This window comes from Mobula birostris, chromosome 9 (assembly GCF_030028105.1).
Source record: "Mobula birostris isolate sMobBir1 chromosome 9, sMobBir1.hap1, whole genome shotgun sequence".
Lineage (NCBI taxonomy): Eukaryota > Metazoa > Chordata > Chondrichthyes > Myliobatiformes > Myliobatidae > Mobula > Mobula birostris.
Genome location: NC_092378.1, coordinates 46,003,621 through 46,025,334, shown reverse-complemented (window position 1 = coordinate 46,025,334; position 21,714 = coordinate 46,003,621). Strand labels below are relative to the sequence as shown.

At 41.1% G+C, this 21,714-nt stretch overlaps 1 protein-coding gene across 1 annotated transcript in view; it reads left to right on the top strand.

Annotated features, from left to right (window-relative positions):
• pnpla8 (patatin-like phospholipase domain containing 8) overlaps window positions 1-916 on the top strand; it is a 94,047-nt gene extending 93,131 nt beyond the window's left edge. The window contains exon 10 of the mRNA XM_072267977.1: window positions 3-916. Within this exon, the coding sequence (XP_072124078.1) occupies window positions 3-277 (275 nt within the window). The 3' untranslated portion in view covers window positions 278-916. The remainder of the gene's footprint in view (window positions 1-2) is intronic.
• The last annotated feature ends 20,798 nt before the right edge of the window (window positions 917-21,714 follow it).

The following is a 21,714-nucleotide window of genomic DNA, read 5'->3' as shown; positions in this document are numbered from 1 at the left end:
AGAAGTTCATACCATGCTCGATGCTCTTCTTCCTCCTGATACCTATTTCCGTTTCAATCCTTTCATGAGCGAGGATATAGTGTTGGATGAAAACCGTAAGGAGAAGCTTAATCAGCTGCAAATGGATGGGACACGGTACCTTGAACGGAATGAACTCAAGCTCAAGGAGGCTGCTAAAATACTTAGTCAGGAGAAGGACTTGCTTCAAAAAGTAACTGATTGGTTTAAATTAAAATCAGATATGTATGATGGCCTTCCTCTGACTTCCAAGTTGTAAATTAAAATTCACATTTCTGGATTCCAGTTAGTGATAACATCAGTGTATTCCATCATACTGAAATTCAATCCATGCTTAAAACCTTAGTAGCAGTAAATAATTTGAGTTAATACTTGAATTAGCTCTACCTTTGTAACGACTAATGCTGTTTATTCTGATTAAACATCATTCATTCTCATCATGCTTGTAAAATGCTGATTTCTTTGTCTTCAACTGATGTTCATGTGGTGCTCAGTCTATTTTCTGGTTGCAGTGAGTCTATTCTGCTTTGGTTTGCATTAATTTTTCCTTTTGTGCCATAAATATATTTATAGATGTGATAGACATAGTTTAAACAGTAATATGATCATGCTGGTTGAAAGTGTATTTTGTTAATTTACTCTGAAAATTTGTACCACATAATGTTCAGCCCCTAGCACTTCACAATATTTCTGTGGAGCAGAGTTTGAAAACCAAATTAGTACAGGCACTTCACAATGTTTCTGTGGAGAGGAGTTTGAAAACCATATCAGTATAGGCACTTGAGCACAGTTTGTTATTTAACAAATAATCAGTTACCCTGTTTCCTGACACTATTGTAATATACTGTAAAAACAAAAATCAATTTCCTTGTGCATATCAATAAAATTTCCAGCTCAAAATGAGCATAAGATGTTTATGTGTGTTCTTAGTTGGTGTCTGGACCTCAGTGTTTTTCTCCCCCTCCCTTCTGGAGTCATTGATATTTGGCCATTGTTGTGTACCTTCAGCCTCCTACCCTGAATTTACATTATTCAATCTGCAGCTATTCATTCAGAGAGAGCATCACAATCTTCTTGTCTGGTTCATTTGCAGAATTTGTCTTCTTCTGCTCTTTGCTTGTTTGTCTTTGTTTATGTGTGGTTGTTCATAAATTCTATTGTATTTCTTTATTTTCCTGTAAATGCCTGCAAGAAAATAATTCTCATTGTAGTATATAGTGACATATACATACTTTGACAATAAATTTACTTTGACTTAGATGCATTGCCCACAGCTCTGTGTAGATATGCTGCCTGTGGGGGACTTCTGTTGGGCAAGATGGGACAAACGGTGCAGCTGATCAGGCTGTATCTTGGACAAGACCACAACACATAGGTGCAGAATTCGACCATTCAGTCCAGTGAGTCTGCTTTGCCTTTCCATCATGACTGATTGATTATCCTTCTCAACACCATTTTCTTGCCTTCTCCCCATAACCTTTGTCACCTTTACTGGACAGGAAGCTATCAACCTCTACCTTAAATATACTCAATGACTTGGCCTCCATAGCTTTAAGTGGCAATGAATTCCACAGATTCACCACCCTCTAACGAAAGAAAATTTTCATCATCTGTTCTAAAGGGGTGTTCTTGTATTCTGAAACTGTGCACTCTGGACTTACACTCCCCTGCTGTAGGACACATACTTGCCATGTGCATTGTATTCTAGACCTTTCAATATTCAATAGGATTCCATCTCATTTTTCTGAACTCCCAACAAATTCAGGCCCAGAGCGATCAAGTGCACCTCGTACATCAATCCTTTCATTCCTGGGATCAATCTTGTGTACCTCCTCAAGACCCTCTCCAATGCCAGAACGTCCTTTCTTAGATAAGGAATGCAGTGAGTGCGGGCCATTGATGAGGACTAGTAGCACTTGTTACATGTCATAGACTTACAGTCATGTGTTGACAGACTGCACAGATGATTGCGCCCCCCCACCCCCCCCCCCCCATCACCTCCTGTTCGACATGATGGAAGCTACGAATGTTGCCTCAAGGAAATCTCTGGGCTGGGGAAGAGGAGGCAGCAACTTCCATTGCATCCAACACAAGAAGACAAGGGGCACTATTGGATCTGGTGATCTATTCCAAGCAGTCTTAGGACACAACACAGTATTGGGAAGGTCTCTTGGCTCCCCAGTCCAACCAGCATGTGGAACTGGATGATTCTTTTTTCATTGCAGCCCCAGTGGATGAGACTGATTCACACCAGGTTCAGGACACAGCCTGAGCAGGTATCTTTAGTAAATACAGAGGGACATATCTGTGAACATTTGGACTGGAAAGTCAACTGCAATATAATGAATCAGCACTCTGTGGGAAACTAGCGTAATATACCTGTCTGTAGATGATGCTGAGAGTACATTGACCACAATGAGTCTATGCCTAAAGTAATGTGATAAGCTGCTACCTTCTTCATCCTACTAGTGTGACATTTGAAAGTGGCAAGTATTCCCATCAAATTACTGTTTAAGATCTGTAAACCTTCACCCAGTAAATCCAACTTTATCAAAGATTAAATCACCAGCTATCTCTGTAGTTCATCAGGTAAGGAACCAAGAATGTTTTTTTTTCTGTGCAGATAATTATTCTAAACTGCATTGGTTTCAAGCACCACAGGCCAGTCACTCAGATCAATAAAATTAATAATACATGTCATTTCTGTTTAATATAAAAAAAAGTCAAATCAGAAAGATTAATTTACAGAAATACAGAATTTAGATGCCAGGAGGTTGCCAGTTTTCACAATGCTTGTCTAAGTCAAAGGATCCGTAGACTAATGTAAGTCAAAGGATTTCACAATGCCTTAGACTTCCATACTTCAAAAAGGATCAAGGCTCTGGAGAATTGGATGAGGGTCAAAGTTCTGATGAAATGTTTAGTACTATTTCTGTTCTCGCAGAAGCTTCCTGACCTGTAGATTACTGCTACTGTTATCTGTTCATGTGTGTGAAAACAAGAGTAGACCAATAATTCCAAATAAAAATGGATAAACTCTTAGCTCTATGCAAAGCCTTTCCTGCTCCTTGTCAATAAACACAGGCTTTCTGGCAAGGTTCCCAATTGCTTCTTCGTGCATAACTAATATTTGTAGCCTGGCATATCAAAGTCCTCATCAGAAAACGCTCTGCTGCAACACCAGTATGTAATCTCGGGCAACCTGGCATCCAGGCTGTCCTTGCCTCAGGCTATGCTGAAGGCTATTCTGACCTGCCTGTCTCTTCTCGCTTACATTTTGTGTTTGTATCTAGGATGCCAACTGTGTGTTGAATCAATTAACAGTGTTTTTTTGTCTAAGATATCAGAAATCATCTCCCCAATCCTCATCCTACCAGATGCTGCTTGACCCTCTGAGTTCTTCCAGCGGTTTGTGTTTTGCTATATCATGTCTCAGTTGTTCCTCCATGCCATGTGTTTGTTTTTACAGCTGTCTCTAGTTCATGATGCAGACAAGTGACCCCACTTCCTGTGCAAAAGAAAAACTTTCCCCTCAAATCCTCTTTAAAACTCTTCCTTCTCACCTTGAACTTAGTCCTCGTGTTTTTGATGCCCTAATATTCTGGCTTGCTACCTTATCTATGGTTCATATTGTTTTATATACCTCAATCAGGTTACCTTTCATATTCTCTTGCAGCAGGAAAAGCAAATCCAGCCTATCCAAAGTGTCCCCATAACTAAACTCCCATCATGCTCCAAGTCAAAGGCAAGTGCCATGCAATATGTCTGGTTGGCTGATCAGTTGGGATCTGGTGGTCAGCAGTGTTACAAACCATCCAAATATTGAGTGTGCATTCTGACAGACAGGTTGTTGGTGAGTGATGACGCTGTGGTATATCAAGCAGTGCCTGTGGTCAATGGCAGAAGAGGGCACCTGAAGAATCCTTTTTGATCATAAGACTTTATATTTTTGGGCTTTTGAAGGAGCATACATGCATGCAGCCACGGTCATATCATTAGCGGGCAAACATAATGTTTAAAATATTAGGCGGGCGGGGGGAATAACCCCGGCCATAACAACTTTCAAGTTTATTATTTTCAGATTTGCTGATGACAGCACTGTTGTGGGGTGAATCCAAGGTGGTGATGAATCAGTATATAGGGGGGAGATTGAAAATTTGGCTGAGTGGTGTCATAACAACTACCTCTCACTCAGTGTCAGCCAGACCAAGAAAATGATTGTAGATTTCAGAAGAGGGATATCAGAGTTGCATGAGCCAGTCCCTCATCAGAGGGTTGGAGGTGGAGAGGTTTAGCAACTTTAAATTCCTGGGTGTTACTACTTCAGAGGATCTGGCCTGGACCGCACATAAGTGTATTTGTGAAGAAAGCATGGCAGCACCTCTAGTACTACTTTAGGAGCCTCCGGAGATTTCGCATCACTTTGATAAGCTGCTATGGATGTGTAGTGGAGAGTATATTGACTGACTGCATCACTGCCTAGTATGGAAACACCAATGCCTTTAAACAGAAAATCCTACAAAAGATAGTGGATTCATCCCAGTACATCACGGGTAAAACCCTCCCAACCATTAAGCACATCACGAAAAGCTGTCATAGGAAAGCAGCATCCATTATCAGAGATCCCCACCACCCAGGTGGCGTGTTTGATTCCCATATCCTGGCATTGCCAATGGTGGTGTTTGCTTCCATCACCTTCGAGCAAAAGCAGATCCACTCTTCCTCTTCTTCAATCAAGGCCTCCCTCCAGTACATCAAACAAAACTCTTCGAACTCCTCTATTGCATGCTGTGTCGCCAGCCAGGTTCACTTAGAGCAGTTCTCCCAAAGCAAATGACATCACCCCCTAGGAGCAGCGGAAGTTTCTAAAGGAGTAGTGGGGGTCACTCAGTAGCAAAGGGGGCAGCTGAAGGATTACAGCTTTAATTCAAGAAATGAGTCACTCGCTATAAGCATTTAATCCTCAGTGCCCCATAATTGATTACAATGATCACATAATTACCTCATCTATTTCTAGTCCACCATTCTCTTAGACTTCACTTGAAGCAAATTATACTTTCTGAAAAGAAATGTGACTCTTTTGTATTTGGCATACAGAAATATGGACAGTGGAAATAGTGTTTTTCCAGGCCCAGCCTGTGCATTATTACTATTTGCTACTGTAGTACAGTGTTAGCTATATTCTAATCACATAGTGATGTAATTCCTGTTAATTAGGTGTATGATGTTTAATCGGATAAAATTCAGAATCTGCCCTTTTGAATGGTCTTAACTGCATTTCCTTAGCCCACAGCCCAACCAAAATATTGCTGCTCCACTTTATATACCGTCAGGCAGAGAGTCAGGTTTTGCCTGGGCTATGATGACATCATAACTTTCCCCTTTATTGATCGCAGCCTTGAGGTTTGCCATAAACATTAGGTGATTTTCCATGGTGGTTAATCCATGTTGAAAATGACAGAATCAGGCCAACTGAAAAAGATGCGTAGACAGTATTGTGTAGAGTACTGTATCTGAAATATGGATTTATACCAACACAAAGCAACCAACATTAGCCAATGTTTCTGTTGTGTGAATAATTTTCTTTTCAAATAAGGCAATGAAACTGTCCAGGTGCCTTGAACATTTCAAGAGAATACATTCTGATATGCAAACAAGAACTTGGCTTATTTTCAGTCACTTTGTGAAAACTTTCAGAAATGGAAAACACTTCCAAACATATCTGCCAACACTTCACAACAAAACAGTGATGATTTGCATACTTCATACAACATTTCATTGCTCATTGCTGAATCTGGAAAGCCCTATACAATTGGAGATGAACCGATTCTGCCAGCAGAGAGGGAGGTTCTGACTACGGTTTGTATAAGTCACCAGACAAAATAAAATTAAAGTGATTCTAATCAGTGACAACTCTGTTCAAAGACAAATAAATGATATGTCTGAGTATGTGGAATACATATTGTGCAACATACTTAGGAAAGAGAATTTGCTCTGCAATTGGATGAGTCTACTTTGCCAGGCAACAAATCTTTGTTCCTTGGTTAAGTTTGCCTCATTAAAGATGAAAGCATGGTTCAAGAGTTGTTATTTTCAAGGGAACTAGAAATAGGTACAAAAGGGAAGTCAATATTTTGGGTTGTTGAGCAACTTTTCAAAAAGAAGAACATTCCCTTCACCAATATTCTTGCTTGTGCAACAGATGGGGCATTATCAATGACAGGACACCATTCACTGTGTAATTCATGGATAACATCTTGTCGCAAAAAAAAAAACAAAATGATCAGCTGCACAAATCATTAAATTCTGTTGCCATGGTGGTAAATAAAATCAAGTCCCAAGTCCCATGCTTTAATTCTTGACTATTTTGAGAGCTTTATATTAAGTAAGATTAATGCTTGCTATTACACACAGAAGTTAGATGGCTTTCAAAAGAAAACTGCCTGGGATGCCTTTATGCGTCTAGTGAAAATGTGATAAAATTCTTTGAAGACTTGAATGCTTCCTTCAGTAATCAACTCAAAATATTAGGCATGACATCGGTTATTTGTCAGAATTATTTACAAAGTATAATGAAATCAGTCTCCAATTGCAAGGCAATTATATGAATCTTATTAAAGTCAAATGATTCATATCCACTTTTCTGCCCAACTTAACCCTATTTAAGTGCAACATTGGCCATCATTTTCCAATTTCTGAGCCTCTTTGAGTTGGAAAAGAAAAAAACAACAGATGATGATCTTCAAGTATACTGTGTCCACCTGGGTGAGCTGCATAAAGACAAGTCAGAAAGATTTCAGGATTTCTGTTGATCCAAGTTCCAGATTGGGTAATAAATCCATTCCTGAACACTATGATTATGAAGACACGTAGTCCTCTTTTATTGTCATTTAGTAATGCATGCATTAAGAAATGAAACATTATTTCCTCCGGTGTGATATCACAAAACACAGGACAAACCAAGACTGAAAAAACTGACAAAAGCACATAATTATAACATATAGTTACAAACAGTGTAACAATACCATAACTTGATGAAGAAGTCCATGAGCACAGTAAAGTTCAAAGTTTCTCAAATGTCTCACATCTCACGCAGATGGTAGAAGGAAGAAAAACTCTCCCTGCCATGCCGACCACAATCCGACTCTGAGTCATCCGAAAACTTCGAGCTCTGATCAGCTCTCCACCACCAAGTACTGAGCACCATCTCTGTCCGAACGATTCGACCTCCTTCTCAGTTGCCAAAAGCAGGCAAGGCCGGGGATTTTGAGGCCTACCCTCCGAAAGATTCATGACCACACAGTAACGACAGCAGCGAACAGGCATTTCAGAAATTTCTCCAGATGTTCCTCTGTGCTTTCACGTCCGTTCTCCATCAAATCAGAATTGTCCACGGCCCCTATTTAACGGATACGATATCATTTTCACTGGAGAGCTGCGCACGCGCACTAGTAATGAAGGATTAACAGGAAGGATAGAGGAAGAACTGATCTTGCTACAAATGTCTTTGAGCTGAAGCAGGGTTCAAAAACTGTTACCTGGGCTGCTGAGTTCCTCCTGCATTTTGTGTGTGTTTCTCAACTCAAGGATGTTGATTGCAGAAAGAAATCTCTGACCGCTATCCTGCTCTGTGGAACAAGGATAAAATGTTCTTTATTGCCTTTCCAACATCATATTTAGTGGAACACCATTTTGTGTACTTGCCAAACTTATCTCAAAGCAATGAAATAGATTGCAAAGAACTGAACATGAGGATCTGAGACTCCTGAGTGACATTTAGCCTGAAGCTGATATCACTGCACCAAGCCCATCCATCTCACTGAAAACTGAAGTAGCAGTGAAGTAGTGAATAGTTAGACTACTAATTTACTTGTTTATTATGTGCCGTGTTGATGACCATGATTGTTCTTGGCAATTCTTTCTACAGTAGTGGTTTGCCATTGCCTTCTTTTGGGCAGTGTCTTTACAAGGGGGATGACCCCAGCCATTATCAATACTCTTCAGAGATTCTCTGCCTGGCATCAGTAGTTGCATAACAAGGACTTGTGATATAAAACCATAAGATATAGGAGCAGAATTAGGCTATTTGGTCCACCAAGTCTGCTCTACCATTTCATCACAGCTGACCCATTTCCCTCTCAGACCCAAACTCTTGCCTTCTTCCCATATCTCCTCCTGTCCTGAATAACCAAGTATCTATCAACCTCTGCCTTAAAATAATATAATGTATCATTCCACAGAAGTACCATTCACTGGCTAAAGAAATTCCTCTATCTTCATTCTAAATGTATATCCCTCTATTCTGAGGCTGTGTCCTCTGGTCTTAGACCTCCCCAGCATAGGAAACATCCTATCCACATCCACTCTATCGAAGCCTTTCAACATTCGATAGGTTTCAATAAGATCCTCCTTCATTCTCTTGAATTCCAGAGAGCACAGGCCCAACATTCCTCATATGAGAAGACTTTCAACCTCAGAATCATTTTCGTGAACCTCCTTTGAACCCTGTCCAATGTCAGCACATCTTTTTCTAGATAATGGGTCCAAAACTGCTCACAGTTCTCCAAGTGAGGCCTTATCAGCGCCTTATAAAGCCTCAACATTAAATTCTTGTTTTTATAATCTAGTCCTCTCGAAATGAATGCTAATATTGCATTTGCCTTCCTCACCACAGACTCAACTTACAAATTAACCTTCAGGGAATCCTGCACAAGGACATTTTGGATCTCCCCCTCCCCCTCCCACTTTCAAATCTCTTACTAGCTCTTCTTTCAGTTAGTCCTGACAAAGGGTCTCGGCCCGAAACGTCGACTGTACCTCTTCCTAGAGATGCTGCCTGGCCTGCTGTGTTTACCAGCAACTTTGATGTGTGTTGCTTGAATTCTCAGCATCTGCAGATTTCCTTGTGTTTACAAGGACTGCCAAGTCCCTTTGCAACTTTTGAATTTTCTCTCCGTGTAGAAAATAGTCTACTCTTTTATTTCTTTTACTATTGTGCATGACCATACACTTACTGACACTATTTTATCTGCCACTTCTTTGTCTATTCTCCTAATCTGTCCAAGTCCTTCTGTAGCCTCTCTACTTCCTTAAAGCTACCTGCAATTCCACCTATTTTTGTATCGTCCTCAAACTTGGCATTGAAGTCATTGACATATAACACAAAAAGAAGCGGTCCCAACACAGACCCCTGTGGAACACCCCCGGCCACCCACAGCCAACCAGAAAAGGTTCCCTTTATTCCTACTTGTTGCTTCCTGCCGATCAGCCAATGCTCTGTTCATGTTACTATCTTTCCTGTAATACCATGGACTCTTGACTTGTTCAGCAGCTTCATGCATGGCACTTTGAAAAGGCTTTCTGAAAATCCAATTACTCAACATCCACCAGTAGCTCATGCAACCATCCTCCACCTGCTCGCATGTCTTCACGTGACCCTGATCAGGGGGTTAAGCAAGTGCTACACCTTACCCAAGCAAGGGTGACCTGCAGGCTAGCGAGGGGAAGAAGCACCTTATACGCCTTTTGGTAGCGACACATCTCCATGTTGCCACCCTAGGCTACTAATGTACGCTGTAAAACTGTTGATGAAAATTGTTTTTTTACTGTAATTAAATAAAGAAATAATTTTATTTGTAACTTTAAATAAATTTGAATCATTTTTGCAATTATTTGTCGCAGCTTTGAATTTGCAGTTCCTATTTTCCGTCCCTGCACATTGGAAATCAAAATTCTTTATAGTTTCTATGTAGTGGCCAGAAAGAGAGAGTGGGGCACTAGGGATGTGTTCTGGGAGCCAAGAGGGTGGTAACCCAGAAAAGGTTTGGGAACCACTGAGTCCTAGAGTATAACTGGCTGAACCCGGTCTGATATGAGCGACACAGTTAGTAGAACTGCTGCCTCTCAGCTCTTCTGATTCTGTTTCAATCTCCTCCTGTGCTGTCTGCATAGAGATTGTATGTTCCCCCCCGTGACATCATCTTTCCCCCCAAAGGGCTCTGGTCTCCTCCCACATCATAAAAAATGTGCTGTTTGTTAGGTTAGTGGCCACTGTAAGATGCCCCTTTTATATAGGTGTGCAAGAGAGTCTGGAAGGTTTTGAGGGGAATATGGCAACAATAGGGTGTGATTGATTAGGTGGTTGGTCTGGAATGATAGTGACATAGTGTTTGTTGGGTGGCACAGAAATGTGCTCTTCGGCCCACCGTGTCCATGCTGATTTTTATGCCCATCTTCACTAACTTCATTAGCCCAGATTAGGTCTGTCTTATTTAGGAGTCTGTTTAAATTTCTCTTAAACATAGTGATCATGTTTCACTCCACCACCTTTTCTGGTAATATGTTCCAGACATCAAAAACTTTTTAAAAAGTGAACCCTCAAGTTCCTTTTAAAATTCCACTTGAAACATATATCCAAAATGCTGGAGGAACACAGCATCTCTGGAAGGGAATGAATAGTCGATATCTCAGGCCAACACCCTTCATCAGTATTGATTACTACCCTCCATGGATGCTGCCTGACTTGCTGAGTTCCACCAGCATTTTGCCTGTGTTGCTGAAGATTTCCAGCACCTGCAGAACCTCTTGTCTTTAAAACATATATCCTCTTGTTTTCGGTGACCCTACCAGGAGTAAGAGATTCTGACTGACTATTACCTCCATCAGATTATGCTATTGGCCTTCTTTGCTCCAGGGAAAACAAGCCCAGCCTATCCAATCTCTCCTCATAATTAAAGTCCTCCAATCCAGGTAACATGCGATTGAGTCTTCTCTGCATCCACTGCAGTGCGATTGTAACCTTCCTCTAGTGTGGGAGCAGAGCCACACAAAGTCCAAAAGGCCTGTTTCCTTGTTGGTTGACTCTATAATTCTGTCATGCTTGTTCTTTAGGGATGTATATTAGCTCTGAGCAATGTGAACTTGCCTTACAAGAAGCAAGCTACTCACATAGTTACACCCCTGTTGGTATGTCTGGCTACTGACTAGCATACAAAGAGCTGGCTGGATTCTGAAATCAATAAAATGAGCCATCAGCACAAAGATAGTGCTGACCTGTCAGGAGTGGATTAATTGTGTTTCACAATTACTGCGCTTGCTTATGCAGCCCAGTGAATTTAGCTCCAAGTGTTTCCTGCTGAGCGAGGATCAAAAATCAGGGTCATGAACGCTAGTCATGAACAAATCCATAGAATCATCTTTATACAGAGAGCTGTCAGAGTGTGCAACAGTAACACCAGCATGTGAAGCAAAAAGCTTAGATTAGGGTAAAGTAGAAAGCCTTCTGAGGGAAGGGATATAGGATAGAATCGGATGGTCATTTGGTGGTTGGAGTGGGATTGGTGGGGGGGGGGCAGACTCATCTAGAGCATAGCCGTGTTGGGCACGTGGCCAAGTGGTTAAGGCGTTCGTCTAGTGATTTGAAGGTCACTTGTTCGAGCCTCAGCTGTGGCAGCGTGTTTGTGTCCTTGAGCAAGGCACTTAATCACACATTGCTCTAGTCTGTGCAAGGAGTGGCGCCCCACACAGACTTCCAATCTGCGCCTTGTAAGGCATGAATATGCCCGATGCAGGCCTCTCATGGTCTGAGTCGACGTTCCCTCCCTCCCATGCTCTAGATTAATAGCCCACTTCTGTCCTGGACATTGTTCTTATACCTGTTAATAGTCAAACCATGGAACAGATTAATGCAGCAAACACCAGCTTGCTAATTCCTTCACACAAGGACATGCTTTATGGAGTCCATCATGTGAAAGTATTAAGCACGATGTACCATAATTGTGATTAGTTACAAATGCCTGCTGAAATCCAGGTGGAATTTCCAAGGATTTTTCCCATTAATCGACCAGAGCTTGGCCTGTTTGTTTTTGTGTCTCCCAGAAAGGCGGAGTAGAGAGTGAAACATACTTTCACTGTGCAGGACATGGTCTGCCATTGTTGACACGTTGGTTACTTTTTTGGAGAGAAATCCAACAGCAGGGCTATTCCAAGATTCAAGATTTAAGATTGTTTAATGTCCTTTCCTGTATACGCGTGCAAAGGAGAATGAAATAATTGTTAACTCTGGATCCAATGCAGCAAAACTAAAAGCAGTAACGATAAAGAACACAATAATAATGAGAACACATAATAAATATAAATACATAAGCTAGCTTATATATATGGATTGGTTGTATGTCCATAAAGTGATGCTAGGCTGTACGTAAGGTGACCGACAGGAAATAATAAAGTAGGGGTGAAGTTAGTGGGTGGAGGTGTTGATCAGTCTTACAGTTTGGGAGAAGTAACTGTTCTTGAGTCTGGTGGTCCCAGCGTTGTACATAGCCTGAGATCCTACATGATGTTACTGGCCTTTTGCCAGCACCTTTCTCTATACACTGTATATCATTGATGATGGGTCGGTTGGCATTGGTAATGTATTGGACAGTTCTCACTACCCGTTGTAGAGCCTTCCTGTCTGCCACAGTGCAGTTTCCTTGCCAAGCAGTGATTCAGTTGTCAGGATGTTCCCTGCTGCGCATCTGTATAATATAGAATTCCAGAGCTCTTCCAATAAAACTTCCTGCTGCTGCTTCCACAAACTGGGATAATCTACTGGTATTAGAAAATGATCCCAACCTACACATTTAATTAAAAATGGATAGATAGACCAAAATCATCATCCATTGTATTATAGACCTAGAATGCGTCACTGGAGCCTCAGTTAGAGTGAAATCTCCATTTTAGGAAGGGGATAGAGTCTTCTGACCTTGACTAAAATAAATAACAATGCCAATTCATCCTTGTTAATGACAAGGTACATTCCGTCTCCTGTTAAAACTAACTTACATATTTCTGATGAAAGGTCATCCAGCAGAAACTTAATTATTTCTCCATCCATTGATGCTACCTGCCCTGCTAAGTGTTCACACTGTTTTCAATGTAGTGAAAGTCACTTCAGGCTGACCAATGTCTCTTTGTCTTCTTTGTCTCCATTCTGGTGGGAAATGTTGTTACCCAATCACAGGCAGGAAGACTGAAGTTACTAACTCCCCATTCTCATTCTGACATGTTGGTCCATAGGTTCCTCTACTGCCAGGATGAGCCCACTCTCAGGCCAGGGAATACCTCATATTCCATTTGGGTAACTTCCAATCTGACAGCATGAACATCAATTTCTCCAACCTCCTGTAATTTCCCCCCTTCCCCCTTCTCTCCTTTTCCATTCCACGGTCTGCCTCCCCTCTTACTTCTTCTCTTCTCCTCACCTGTCTATCACTTCCCTCTGGTGCCCTGTTTCTCACATAGTCCACTCGCCTCTCCTATTGGATTCCTTTTCCAGCTACCACCTCCCAGTTTCTCATTCGTCCACCCACCTTCCCCTTCACGTGGCTTCACCTATCACCTTCAGGCTTGTACACCTTCTTATTATGGCTTCTTCCCTCTTCCTTTCCAGCCCTGATGAAGGATTTCATCCTTAAATGTTGACTCTTTATTCCTCTTTAGTTTCTCCAGCATTTTGTGTGTGTTACTCTGAGCATCCAGCATTGGCAGAATCGCTTGTGTTTCTCAAATTACTAAATGTGCTGAGAATTCAATTACCTCTTCACTGGCTGCATGTCCAATACTATCCTGTTTCAGTTGTATCAATGCCATTTAATCTTTGTCAGTACTGTTTTTGGCTGACACTGATCACTCAGTGTATCCATTTGATATCTTTGCTTGTTTGTAAGGATCGTTACAAAAAATCTTTCCAATCAAATGCAATAAGCATATACAACAGTTCATCTCTGTGCGACAGGCGAACACAGATCATTGTACAATAGTCTCTGTTTTATTATTTTGTACATTATTTTTGCACATTATTGCATATTGGTACACTATTTTTATATTATTATTCTGTATTTATTATTAGTTAAGCACATTGCTGAGTGTATTTTTAAATGTTGCTGCTGTAATGAAAGAATTTCCCACTCTAGATAAATAAAGTATTATTATTGTTACATACCTCATAGGTATCTGGTGACTGTCTTATGAGCATGATGTAATGGTCTTGTGATGATAGGGTGATGTAATTTTCCTGCTGGTGTGAGGTCAAGTGATGACGTTCCCAACAGGTATATAAAGGGGAAATCCCTGTTGTCACGCAGTTAATTCATTAGTTAGTTAGTTTTGCTGCGTATTCATTTCATGATGCAGTTTCGTTTTAAAGTGAAGTTTTACTTTCTATTTTAAGGTAAAACTGTTGTGCCAGCAGTTTCACCAATCGCTGCCACTTCTTGTTTGTTGCACCTTTGTTTTACCTTTGCAGTCTAGTATTGGAGAGTGAAGACCTTACCAAGCTATAGGAACCCGAAGGATTGAGTAAAGTTGGTGTCGTTTGTCGGTTTTATAAAGGATCGACCATATTGAATCTTCATTCAGGCCTGCATCTGAGATAACCCCTGCAAGATCAGGAAGGTTTGTGCAGTGTTAACCTTCCAAGAAAAAGGTCAATACCTTTAAGGCGTTTTATTTCCTTTGTCGTGAATTCTTTGGACAAGGCACCTTTCAGCTGGGATCAGCAGTAACATCACGTCTTCAATGAAATCAGTTTTCAGGGAAGTTTCTCCTTACTGACTGTATAAATCACTTGGACTTTTGAATTTACCACTTTAAGACTGTGTTTGAATTTACCACTTTAAGAACTGTTCCAGAGTTTGGCTGTTTGTTAAATGCCATATAGTAGTTAACTTCCAGTTAAGTTAGTTGTTTGTTTACTTTTCAATATTGTTGAGCAGAGTTTAATAAATGTTTATGTTTGTTTATAAAACCTGACTCAATTCTGTATTCATTCTTGCTGATGACATAACATTATTACTATTATTATTTCTTGCTCCTTGCAATTTGCCAAGTTTTAGGAATATATCATTGCCTTTTCTCTTTGTCTCAGTTATTCCATAATACTTTGTGGCTGTTCTACTGAACAACAATTTCTCTTTCTCACCCAATTGAGACATAAGACATAGGAGCACAGGCCATTTGGTCCATCAAGTCTGCTCTGCTATTCCATCATGGCTGATTTATTATCCTTCTCAACCCCATTCCCCTGTCTTCTCTCTATAACCTTTGATGCCCTATCAACCTCCATTTTAAGTATACCCAATGACTTGGCCTGCACAGCTGTCTGTGACAATGAATTCCACAGATTCACCACCTTCTGGCTAAAGAAATTCATCCTTATCTCTGTTCTAAACGGGCATCACTCAATTCTGAGTGTGTGTCCTCTGTATCTAGACTCCCCCACTGTAGGAAATGACCTCTCCACATCCATTCTATCTAGGCCTTTCAATATTCATCTCTCCAATCCCAGCATATTATTTTAGATAAATAGCAGAAAACTGCTCACAATACTCCAAGTGCAGTCTGACCAAAGCCTTATAAAACTTCAGTATTACATCCTTGCTTTTGTATTCTAGTTCTCTTGAAATGAATACTAGTATTGCATTTGTCTTCCTCACCACAAACTCAACCTTCAAGCTAACCTTCAGGGAGTCCTGCATGAGGACTCTCAAGTCCCTTTGCTTATCTGATTTTTGAATTTTCTTCCCATTTAGAAAATAGCCAACACCCTTTATTCCTTCAACCAAGGTTCATGACCACACACTTCCCAACACTGTATTCCACATACCTCTTCTCTACCAATTCCCTCAATCTACCTAAATCCATTTGCAGACTCCCTGCTTCCTCAATACTATATGCCCCTCCACCTGTCTTGGCCATAAAACTATCATTTCCTTTTTCCAAGTCATTGATATGCAATGTGAAAAGAGGGGATTGCAACACCAATTCCTGCAGCACTCCACTAGTCACTGGTAGCCAACTAGAAAAGGTCCCTTAATTCCCACGCTTTGCCTCCTGCCAGTCAGTCAATCTTCTATCCATAGTAGTACCTTTCCTGTAAAACCATTGGCTCTTATCTTGTTAAGCAGTCTCTTGTGCAACAGCTTGTCAAAGGCCTTATGAAAACCCAAATAAACAACATCTACTGGCTCTCCTTTCTCTACCCTGCCTGCTATTCCCTCAAAGAATTCCCTCTAGAAAACTATGCTCTTTGGCCTATTTTACCACGTGCCTCCAGTTACCCCAAAACCTTATCCCTAATAATTGACTCCAACATCTTCCCCACCACTGATGTCAGGCTAATTGGCCTATAATTTCCTTTCTTCTGCCTCCCTCACTTCTTAAAGAGTGGAATGACATTAACAGTTTTCCAGTCCTCAGGAACCACTCCAGAATCCAGTGATTCTTGAAAGATCATTACTAATGCCTCCACAATCTCTTCAGAACCCTGGTTTTTCAGTCCTTCTGGTTCAGACGTTTCAGCTGCCCAAACACCTTCTCCCTAGTAATAGCAATGATACTCACTTCTACACCCTGACTCTCACATTTCTGGCATTCTACTAGTGTCATCTACATTGAAGGCTGGTGCAAAATACTTACTTCGTCTGCCATTGCTTTGTCCCCCCAGTGTTGTTTTCCAATGGTCCGATATCCACTCTCGTCTCTCTTTTATTCTTTACATATCTGAAAATGCTTCTGTATCTCTTATATTATTGGCTAGCTTACAATCATATTTAATCTTCTCGCTCTTTATGACTTTTTAGTTGCCTTATGTTGGTTTTTAATAGCTTCCCAATCCTCTAACTTCCTACTAATGTTTGCTATATTATGTCCCCTCTCTAACACCCAGACCAGAATTACCACACCCCTAGTGGGCTCAACCACAAGTTGCTCTAATAGGCATTCTGCAAGTTCCCTCTCTTGTGATCCAGCACCAACCTAATTTTCCCAATCTACTTGCATATTGAAATCCCCCATGATTATTGCAACATTGCCCTTTTTTACATGCCTCTACTATCTCCCGTTGTAATTTGTAGCCCACTTCCTGGTCAATGTTCAGAGTACCTGCTATTACAATGCACACGGGTACTTGTTAATGCAACAAACGTGCCTGGGAAGTAACGGTGAAGGATTGAAGACCAGTCCTTGTTCTGCTGCATTGTGAGTTTGCATAAAGGAGGTGTGGTGGTGCAGCAGTTACTGCTCCAGGGATCTAAATATGATACCTACCCTGGGTATGCTGTCTTTGTGAAGTTCGCATGTTCTTCATATAGGTTTCTTCCAGATGAAGAAGAGGATTTTTTTTAGCCAAGTCATGGAGTATATTTAAAGTGCAGATTGATAGGTTCATGATTAGTAAGGATCTTAAAGGTTATGAGAGAAGGCAGGAGAATGGGGGTAGAGGAAAAATAAATCTGACATGATAGAATGGTGGAGCAGACTTGATGGGACAAATGGTCTAATTCTGCTCCTATGTGTTACTGTCCTCTGGATTTAGGTGCTCCATTTCTCCCACTATCCCAAAGATGTGCCTTTAGGTTAATTGGATACTATATATTATCCCTTATTGTTGGTTAATGGCAAAGAGAATTAAGAGGAAATAGATAGAATTGTGTGGAAGGAAGAGTCAGTAGAGGGATATAGGGAAATAAAGAGAGGAAAAATGAGAATGAGAATGCTTCCCTGGGAGCTGGCATGGGCCTCAGCTGCTGATTGGCTTGCGATAATATTTTATGTACAAGATGCAAATTGTTTAAAAACTACTATTATGAATATGAAGAGATTTTATATCAACTGTTGTCATCATTCACTTTATATTTTCAGAGTGCTACCGTGTTTTGGATTTTTGCTCTTCCCCTGCAATCTGTGTGCTCACTGAAACTCACTGAATGAGAACTTCATTCATGAAATGTTGGCTGTGTAAGACACAGGAGAGGGAGAGAGCAAATGGTCACTCTGAGAAGGATGGTGGGTCCCAGATGTATTCCTAGTTTCAGTCAGGGTCACTTGAGCAGTGGACAGAATGGTAAAATAGATTTGTTCAAGTTTGAAGATCAAAAAGCAAACTCCACCTCTAACGTTTTGTTTTACTGAAATATTGAGTTTAACATATCAATTTCTTTGCGGCAAATGTAACTTAAATTTCTTCCTAGTGTATTTATGGTACACCTTTGTGTAATCAGGGTTCCTGGTACATTCATGGTACACACCCTGGTGTATTTCTCATTTGTACAGGTAGGAAAATTTCTTACCAGTATAAATGTTCAACTTGTGGAAATTTCTCACCCTGGAGTTGTATTGCAAATGTAACATTGGCCATTTTCTTACTAATACACAGAGCTGGCCTATTCTGTGGTATTTACTTCCTTACAGTAATAACTGTACCAACGAATTCATACATGTGGCTGAGAAATGCTTTGGAATAAGAAATACACTTCATAGTGTGTCCTGACGAAGGGTCTCGGCCTGAAACGTCGACTGCACCTCTTCCTACAGATGCTGCCTGGCCTGCTGCGTTCACCAGCAACTTTCATGTGTGTTGCTCATATACCCACAGTTTTTTTTATTTGATAGGGAACATTTATCCTTAAAAGTACTTCATAGTGAACTCTTAAATATTTAAACAAATTCCCTCTGTGAAAAATCCAAAGTAGGAAGGCATTTGGAAAAATCGGTATGAACTGTATTAATCAAACTTAACACAATTAAAGGTTCAAGATGAATGTAAATTGTGATATAGTGTGATGAAGTAAAATATGCTGTACTAAAAAGATTAAATAAACTTTATTTTGTAAAGTATTACATAGTACACTGTAACATAGGTGTGATTCAATATGGTATAATACTTTAAGGCAGGATGTACTGCAACAAACTTTGAAACACTGGCACTCTCCTATTTGTTGTACATATCAGGAAGTTTTTAAAAATACTTTCAAAATGTAAGTTTATAAGAATATACAAATTTGAAAATAATGTATTTGTTTTGCAGTAAATGCAAGAGTGGAGCTCGAAATAAGAACTGGTCTGCAGACACTCCGAGGAAAATATTTCACAGACTGTTGAACCAGTAGGCTGAAACTCACCAGCAAGGAATATATTTTGCATGCATAACTTTGGAAGACAATGGGAATTATAGTTTGCCAGTTATAAAATTATTAACATTTAACAGAGTATTCAGGCTCCATTCCTGATTGTACTGAGTTGGATGAGTCTAGCCAAGGTAGAATTTACAATGATTTTTGGCGTCTGTGTCTCTGAAACAGAAAGACACTAGATTAAAATGGACTCTGAAGACACTCCTCTGTTATCCAGTAGAAGCTGTGGATGTATTGATGTTGACCGAGGTCTGGAGTGTGCCAGACTGCAATCTCTCTGCAATCAAAGATATCCTCGCGTGCACACACAGACATACACCATATTGAAGCTTAGTCATGATAATTAGCCAGTCAGGCAAGGTTCCAGGATGTGCCAATGAATACAACTTAGTCATCCAGTAACGTGGTCAAAAATCTTTCCAAGGTTATCGAATGCAAGTAAATGCAAACTAGATATGAATTATTATCATACACTCTAGGGTGCAATAACATTTCTTGCTTGCATGAAGTTCATAGAGCGAACGGTTTATGAGGTAAAAATATACATAGTGGCCACTTTATGAGGTACTTCATTCGAGGCACGACTGCGCAAGTCCGTGGAGGTCAGCCAGTGAGAACAGTGAGAAGATTTTAAAAGTGTGAAGGGTTTAAAAGGTGACGGTTATTTCCTCACTGGTTTGATCAGGGCATGACTGCGCAAACGTGTGCAAGTCAGCCAGTGAGAACAGCCAGAAGAGTTTAAAAAGAAGACAGCTTTACAGAGCGGGCGTAGAGGAGGAGGTGACAGAGCAGAGGGAGACAGAGTAGGAAGGCTTTGGCTCAACAGAGCTTCAGCACTAACAGGTCGAGGCGAGGTAGTTTATCTGTGTAAAGTACAAACAGGAAGTATATGTGTGAGGCCGGTTTTCTGTGCTCGGTGTCAGATGTGGGAGGTTCTGGAGACTCCCAGCTGACCAGATGGCCACATCTGAGCCAGGTGCGTCGAGGTACAGCTCCTTAGGGACCACGTTAGGGAACCGGAGATGCAGCTCAATGACCTTTGTCTGGTCAGGGAAAGTGAGGAGGTGATAGAGAGGAGCTATAGGCAGGAGACAGAGAAGTGGGTAACAGTCAGGAGAGGGAAGGGCAAGAGGCAGATGCTAGAGAGTACCCCTGTGGCTGTCCCCCTGAACAACAAGTACTCCTGTTTGAGTACTGCTGGGGGGACAGCCTACCTGGGGGAAGCAACGGTGGCTGCGCCTCTGGCACAGAGTCTGGCCCTGTGGCTCAGAAGGGTAGGGAAAGGAAGAGGATGGCAACAATGATAGGGGACTCTATAGTTAGAGGGTTAGACAGGCAATTCTGTAGGTGCAGGAAAGAAACGCGATTGGTAGTTTGCCTCCCAGGTGCCAGGGTCCAGGGTGTTTCAGATTGTGTCCAAGGTATCCTGCAGTGGGAGGGAGAACAGCCAGAGGTCGTGGTACATATTGATACCAACCACATAGGTAGGAAAAGGGAGGAGGTTCTGAAAATAGACTACTGAGAGTTAGGAAGGAAGTTGAGAAGCAGGACCTCAAAGGTAGTAATCTTGGGATTACTGCCTGTGCCACGTGACAGTGAGTATAGGAATAGAATGAGATGGAGGATAAATGTGTAGTTGAGGGATTGGTGCAGGGGGCAGGGATTCAGATTTCTGGATCATTGGGACCTCTTTTGGGGCAGGTGTGACCTGTACAAAAAGAACGGTTTGCACTTGAATCCCAAGGGGACCAATATCCTGGCGAGCAGATTTGCTAAGGCTATTGGGGAGAGTTTACACTAGAATTGCTGGGGTTGGGAACTGAACTGAAGTGACAGAGGAAGGGGCGGTTGGCTCACAAATAGAGAAAGCTTGGAGACAGTGTGAGGGGATGATGGTCAGGTGATAGAGAAGGGACGCACTCAGTCCGATGGTTTGAGATGTGTCTATTTTAATGCAAGGGGTATTATGAACAAAGCGGATGAGCTTAGAGCATGGATCAGTACTTGGAGCAATGATGTTGTGGCCATTAGAGAGACTTGGATGGTGCAGGGGCAGGAATGGCTACTTCAAGTGGCCCCAAATCACATGTTTTCATGCTTATGTAAAACTGGTCACTTTTTAAAATATTGAGTGAGTAGAGTAACCTCCCCCTAATCTGAGAAGGGCCTTAACAAATTCTCAGGTAATTGAACTGGCTACGTGGACACTTTCTGAGCCCAGTTTCACATCAGACTGGAGATTTAATTTCATATTTTGCCAAGCAGAGTGGTTGGAAGGTGGCCTCATGGGAAAGGGTTGGATGTGCAGTGTGCATTGGCTTTAACGTGTTTTGGAACCCATATGGACCTTGATCCACACACGAGATTGTTTCAGCATTCACATAAAAGTAGCTTTCTAAACTTTGAGTGTACTTCCATTTTCAAACGACTCTTGAAAATATAAATATTAATGAACTAATAGATGGGGCACAGTGCTATTAACGAAAGATCATGGCAGATCTGACTGAAACTTCAAATATGCTTTCCTGCCTATCCAGTAACCTTTAACCCCTTGTTTATCAAGAACCTATCTGACAGTCTAGAAAAATATTCAGCTTGATTCCTTCACCTTTGAGGAAATGAATTCTTATAGAATCATGAACCACCAAGAGAAAAATCTTTGTCTCATCTTCATCTTAACTCCTGTCACCTCTCAATCAGAGGTAAAAGTTGGATCTCAACCATTTTTAGTCTCCCATCCCCT